The 6777-nt window shown below is 41.6% G+C and overlaps 1 protein-coding gene across 1 annotated transcript; it reads left to right on the top strand.

Annotated features, from left to right (window-relative positions):
* The first annotated feature begins 1014 nt into the window (after positions 1 to 1014).
* ADORA3 (adenosine A3 receptor) lies at positions 1015 to 6164 on the top strand. The gene is made up of 2 exons (XM_088475456.1): positions 1015 to 1662; positions 5121 to 6164. The coding sequence occupies exons 1-2, from the start codon at positions 1313 to 1315 to the stop codon at positions 5758 to 5760; spliced, it is 990 nt and encodes a 329-aa protein (XP_088331582.1). The 5' UTR covers positions 1015 to 1312; the 3' UTR covers positions 5761 to 6164.
* The last annotated feature ends 613 nt before the right edge of the window (positions 6165 to 6777 follow it).

Here is a 6777-nt window from a genome sequence, read left to right as displayed (position 1 = left end):
CCGAACATCATCCTCCTGACGTCTGATTCTCACGAGAGTTTGCCTCTACCGGGACTCACCGCCATTTCAATCCCATGCATAGGTCCTATGCTTATTATATAATTATTTATAATGCAGAATTCTTTCTAAACCTGTTCTATTGCATTTCCTGGTAAGAGGAAGTAAAAATTTGCTTTGATTTATTATTTCTGACTATATTTTACAAATCTGTTCTCCAGCACATATCACTATGGCCCTCATTCAGAGGCGGTCGCAAGAAGCGGCCTCCTGGTCGCTAGCTGATCTGTGGGTTATCACCCACAGCTTTAGCGACCGACCAGGTTGATGGTCACGATGGTCAAGACCATCGCGACCATCGGGGCAACTGCAAGCCCCAAGGAGCTTCCTGCTCTGATCGAGCAGGATGCTCCCCACTGACATCACTGCTTCCGTTTGTGAAACCACCCCTCTGCCATGCCTACAAAACGGGTCGAGCTGTCGATCAACATTGACAGCTGCCCCTTTTGTAGTGAGCTACGGAGCGAGAGAATTTCTCTCTCGCTCCGGGGCTTGCGCACACGCAGTACGGCCGTAAACATCGACCCGCTTGTGTGCGCTCAGTGCTTACGACCGGGTCTGAATGAGGTCCTATATTCTTAGGATTCTGGATGTGTATAATAAATAAGAGTGGAATTGTTTGTAGCAGTGATACTGGGGTTTGCTTATATTTAATGAAATTTAATTTTGTGCAAAAAAACTTTATAAGGTACAGTAACAAATGAAATTGCAACTGGTATTTTCCTATTGCATTTAGAAAAATGAGAGCAGGCATTTAGTCAGCTACTGTAGGTTATAAAAACATATATATTCTATTGTGTACTGTATGTTGCTATGGACGACATAAATACAACTTCCTCATTGCTTTAAGCATTTGCTTCACCTAAGATATGGAGACATTGGTTTCCGCCAGGGCTCTATGTTAGTTCTCTAAAGATGTAACCAAAGATAAAAATAAGAGATGCTTCAGTTACTATCCAAATAGCCATCAGCATTTAATCGGATCATATGCAGTATCACTGGAATTATAAGTACACCAGTCAATTCCTTTGACACAACCAGTAATAACAGCAGGATTTAACATTTTATAGAAAATCATTAAAGTAAGAATTGCTATCGCTACAGGAGTTTGGAAACAACACCAACAAGAATTATTTTTTATCCAGTTGGTGCAATGGAAGAATGAACACAGATGCTACACGGCAAGCCTTTTGTATTTATTACCGTCCTTCTGAGCATTGAAAGCCTTCATTATCATTATTAATACTCTTTGGAAATGGCAAATGAAACAACAGATCTAGATCCTTATAACAGAGCCTACATTGCAGTGGAGACTGTGATTGGTATATCAGCTGTTTTGGGCAATATCCTGGTCATCTGGGCAGTGAAATTAAACAAAAGTCTGCAGAATACAACATATTTCTTCATTGTGTCACTGGCATTTGCAGACCTTGCTGTGGGAGTCCTGGTTATGCCGCTGGCCATTGTAGTAAGCCTGGGTAAACCGTTACCTTTTCACTCCTGTTTGTTTATGTGCTGCCTGATAATGATATTAATTAATGCATCAATCCTGTCCCTGCTGGCAATAGCCATTGACAGATACTTGAGAATTAAGATACCTACTAGGTAAGTTACATATAGTTTATTCAATTTAACATTTATATTATGGGCTCAATCCAATTAAGAGTGAGTTTGCAAAAGTGAGTATGTTTATTGCATAAATGTGCGCACCTGAGAAAAGCAAGAGCCAATTAGAAATGTCAATTTGTGGTAGTCGTGGTGATGATCTATGAGTTTTCTACAAAATGCGACCTGGGAAAAGTTTATGAAAAAGTGGCGAAACCATTCTGGACACCAAAAAAGTGACAACTGAGATTGTAGGACCATTTAGAAGACTGTTAGTGGTCATAAGGAAAGTACTGGAGGTTTTTAAAACTTTGTAAAATGACAGATTTTTGCTCTTTTTAAAAATGGTCAAAAAATTATAGCCAGCAAGTATTTTTCACCAAAGTCTTTCCAGCATTTTGGGGTACAGGAAAATGTCCGTGTAGTAGTTTTTTAGTGTTTTTATTCAAGTTTGTAAAAATTTGGAATAAACACTTTTACCGGTCATTTTCTAAAACTCCCATGAATACAACACCCCCACATACCTGTACCACATAATTTATATCTCCACATACCTGTCCCACATCATATACATCTCCACATACCTGTCCCACATCATTTACATCTCCACATACCTGTCCCACATCATTTACATCTCCACATTCCTGTCCCACATCATTTACATCTCCACATACCTGTCCCACATCATTTACACCTCCACATACCTGTCCCACATCATTTACACCTCCACATACCTGTCCCACATCATTTACATCTCCACATACCTATCCCACATCATATACACCTCCACATACCTGTCCCACATCATTTACACCTCCACATACCTGTCCCACATCATATACATCTCCACATACCTGTCCCACATCATATACATCTCCACATACCTGTCCCACATCATTTACACCTCCACATACCTGTCCCACATCATTTACATCTCCACATACCTGTCCCACATCATTTACATTTCCACATACCTGTCCCACATCATTTACACCTCCACATACCTGTCCCACATCATTTACACCTCCACATACCTGTCCCACATCATTTACATCTCCACATACCTGTCCCACATCATTTACATCTCCACATACCTGTCCCACATCATTTACATTTCCACATACCTGTCCCACATCATTTACACCTCCACATACCTGTCCCACATCATTTACATCTCCACATACCTGTCCCACATCATATACATCTTCACAGTGGCGTAACTACCATAGGTGCAGGGGGTGCGGCTGTTATGGGGCCTGGATCTCCCCCTGCACGGTCCGCGGCCCCCCATCCGCACCCTCCTCTCCTCGACTTACCTGCTCCGTGGTCGCAGCCACTATTGATGTGTTTTTTCTAAGTGGGGGTCATTGTGATCAGGGACACCATCAGGGGGAGACCGTCGGGACTACTTTCCCGGGCCCGGACACTAAGACAGAAAAGGGGGGCCAGGCCTGCTGCTGCCTCCTGCCCGCCGCCGCTACAGCCAGTGTAGGTGAAAGAGTCCTACACCCACTGCCGCCGCTACTGCCAGCGCTAATGAGGTACTGTATATGTTGCCCCCGGGCGGTCTGTTCCCCAACCTGTCGCTTCTGAAAGGAGCCCGCAGTCAGAGAGATCCTGATCCTGCTGTCCGACTGTCTGCAGTGCCGATGCACGTCATGACGTCACCGCGCGCCACTGAAGGCCTAGAGAGAAGAGCCACGGCACCTGAAGAGCGGCAGCCGATACACACACACACACACACACACACACACACACACATATATATATATATATACTGTATATATATATATATATATATATATCTTTTTGGAGGCATGTCATTGGCACCTAGCGGTAGCATGGCAGACACGGAATGGGTATGTAATGCCTGCTGTCGGGATGCCTCCTGTCAGAATATCGACAGCGGCATCCTGATGGTTGATATCCTGAAAGGGGTTGGGTAAGTATACGTACCCTTCCCCCCTAGCCCTAACCCTCCATTTTAGTAGCCTAACCATCTCCTCTTTGTGCCTACACCTAACCCCCCCATTGGTGCCTAACCCTCCAACCTAGGGGTGCCAAACCCTAACCCTAACCCTGCTACGCTCCCTAAACCTACCCCCCCCCCTAAAGCTAAGGGCGCCCCGGACCGTGCGTCTAGCTCTGCATATCGATATACACCGCTGTAAGGAGAGGTGGGACTAGCCGTACATACCGTTAGCTGCAGCTCGCGCCTTCCTATAGCATTTGGTTTCTGCACTGTGTGCGTTTGGTGAGGGAGGGGGGGCCCTGCCTGTTTTGTTGGTCCCACAATTTCTGATGGCAGCCCTGATTGTGATGGGCCCATAGTAATTCTGTTTTTTTTCTACTAATTTGAACAGAAATAATAACAAATATAAAAATATATTAAATATATGTTGATATTGGTTACTAATATTATATATAATGGTGTGCCTTGACAGTTTAAACATTTTGTTAAGTTAAAAAAGGTTGAAAATCACTGCCTCATTTTTTAAAACAAATGCAGCACTTGCAGTAAGTGAACTGATTTACAACAGGCATCTATCTGTCCACACCTTTCTGCTCTCATCTAAGCTATGTAGTCTTGGTCGCTTGTGTTTGCGCCTTCAAGCTCCTGTGCACTTTGTGACAGCATGGCAAATGTCTGCAACCCTGCTAATGCCTGTCGCCCTAGGCTGCAGCCTTATTAGCCTAATGGTTGATCGTATTTCATGAGTTTTGCTGTTTGAAAATGTATTGTCACACAAAGCTACAGCAGTACATTTTATATCACGAGCAGGCACACAGTATAGTCAGACAAGCAGGCTGCCCATCCTGTTCACGCTGTCAGCATTTTACTTGTATTTTCACACAAGCTCACATTATGTTGGCAACTTTGTTGATGTGTCACATGCATTACTTGTGGGTTTCTTTGGAACCACTATATTTCCCCTTTTCTGGTTGTCTTTGTGACTTCTTAATCATCAGGAATTATCTCTTCTATACGACTTTATAGCACTCAGCAGCAATTTCTGCTTGAAAGGATGGTACAAGCAAATTAATTACATGTACACAAAATTATTGGTGTGCACACTAAATGTATTTTTCATTTTATGCACAATCACATGACTTTTCCTCAAATGATCTCAGTTTCCACATCAACTTGGCATAAAGAGCTGTGTTCAAAGGAGTGAGAGTGACATTTAATCATTTGATACGTCCTGTACATTAGAAGATATCAGGATAACAATTAAACTTAATACATAATGAGGACTGAATATACAGTTTGGCAGAATCTGCAAGCAGATAAATTAGAACTAACTTTAATCTTTGCTTATTTGCCCACAAAAAAAGTATAATATAATAATTCCATACATCTAATTATCAAGTAGCTGATATGAATTAAACTTTTGGGGTGACCATTTAAATCACCATGTTGTGTCCATACAGTGAATAACAGCCATTTCCTTCTGCAGGTATAAAAGTGTAATCACGCCTAGGAGAATATGTCTGTCCATCTGGTGTGTCTGGATTATATCCTTTCTACTTGGGTTGATACCAATGTTTGGATGGAACAACAGGGCCGAGCTAACGGGGGAAGAGAGAGACTACTTAAACTGCGAGTTCCTCCGTGTTATTACAAAGGACTACCTGGTCTACTTCAATATTTTTGGATGGGTTTTTCTTCCCTTAACGATCATGCTGGCTTTATATATTGAGATTTTCTACCTGATAAGAAAACAATTATCGAAAAGCACCTCAAGCAATGGAGTCTTTTATGGCAAAGAGTACAAGACTGCAAAATCCCTAGCACTGGTCTTATTTCTATTTGCCCTCAGCTGGTTACCATTGTCCATTCTCAACTGTTTAATTTACTTTACCCCAGATATCAAGAAGTACCAGGCATTCCAGCCGACCCTTTTTATAGCCATTTTGCTGTCTCATGCTAACTCGGCAATGAACCCCATCATCTATGCATTCAAAATTAAAAAATTTAAAGACACATACATTCAAATTATCAAAACATACTTCCTCTACAGACGAATGGTGACGGAAAGTTCGAGTGGTGAACACACGCTGGATGAAATATCTCAGGAGAGATCATTAAACACTTAAGAGTATCAAGAAAAGTGTTACAATCTATGATAAGCTGGATGGTGATGCATCTGCAGAATTAAAGACTGAAATATCTTACAGCTATTTCATTAATAAACATTGCAGTATATTTTATACTATGCAAACTGTGGGCTTGCTAGGATTTGTAGTCCCACAGCAACTGGAAGGCCGCTTTTTGCCCACCCCTGGCTTAGAGGACACTGTACATATTGCAAATTAGCACTTGCTGCAAATAAATGTTGGCAAATAAGAATAAAATAGTTTGGATAACTTTGCGTTTTTAACACAATACTTTAAGCTATAGGCAGAAAACCCATAGATTCAATTCAATATACAATGAATATGCTACTGTGATTAAAAATAGGCAACTGCTATACTGACACACAGCGATGAAGCTATTAATAAACTGGTGTAAATATTTGCACTTAAGTTTACGTTACACATTCTGTGGATGTACCTCTGTGTGATGCTGTCAGAATTCACACCACCAAGTGGCAAATTTTCAATAAATAATTATGAACCTTAAAATCAAACATAAGAAATCTGTGATCAATCTTCCTGATATTTAGGCTTATTTAAAGTAAAAAACTGGAGCACGGCTTACATTTTGTAGCTATAACTGTGTTATTGTGTCTATGAGCCTGTGGCTATCTCATTTACTGTATGGGCTCCAAATACAGTACATGTCCACTAGAGATGAGTGGCTCAGTTTTTCCCTGAAACCGGACACGATGAAATCTGAGTGGATCTGAGTCAACATGTCATCTTCCTGGTGTCGATCTGGCATGATTTGGATTGCATATAAAAGAGCCCTCCCTCGTGATTGGGCACAATTTCATAAAGGAGAGCAGAAGAGAGGGTATGGTACTGTGGGCTGTGCATAAAAAATGCCATTAGGAGGACACCAATTTCAGTGGAGGGAGAGGGTATGGGACTGTGTCTGAGGCTGCTGCACCCCAAGAAAACCTCTTTGTTTTGAGTCTTATTCTAAAGAAACAAATAATTGCAAAAGGAAAA

The sequence above is a fragment of the Taudactylus pleione genome, unplaced genomic scaffold, assembly GCF_031769625.1.
Source record: "Taudactylus pleione unplaced genomic scaffold, aTauple2 ptg000172l, whole genome shotgun sequence".
NCBI classification, from domain to species: Eukaryota; Metazoa; Chordata; class Amphibia; order Anura; family Myobatrachidae; genus Taudactylus; species Taudactylus pleione.
The sequence above is the reverse complement of the archived record's forward strand: the minus strand, read 5'-3'. Positions and strand labels throughout refer to the sequence as shown.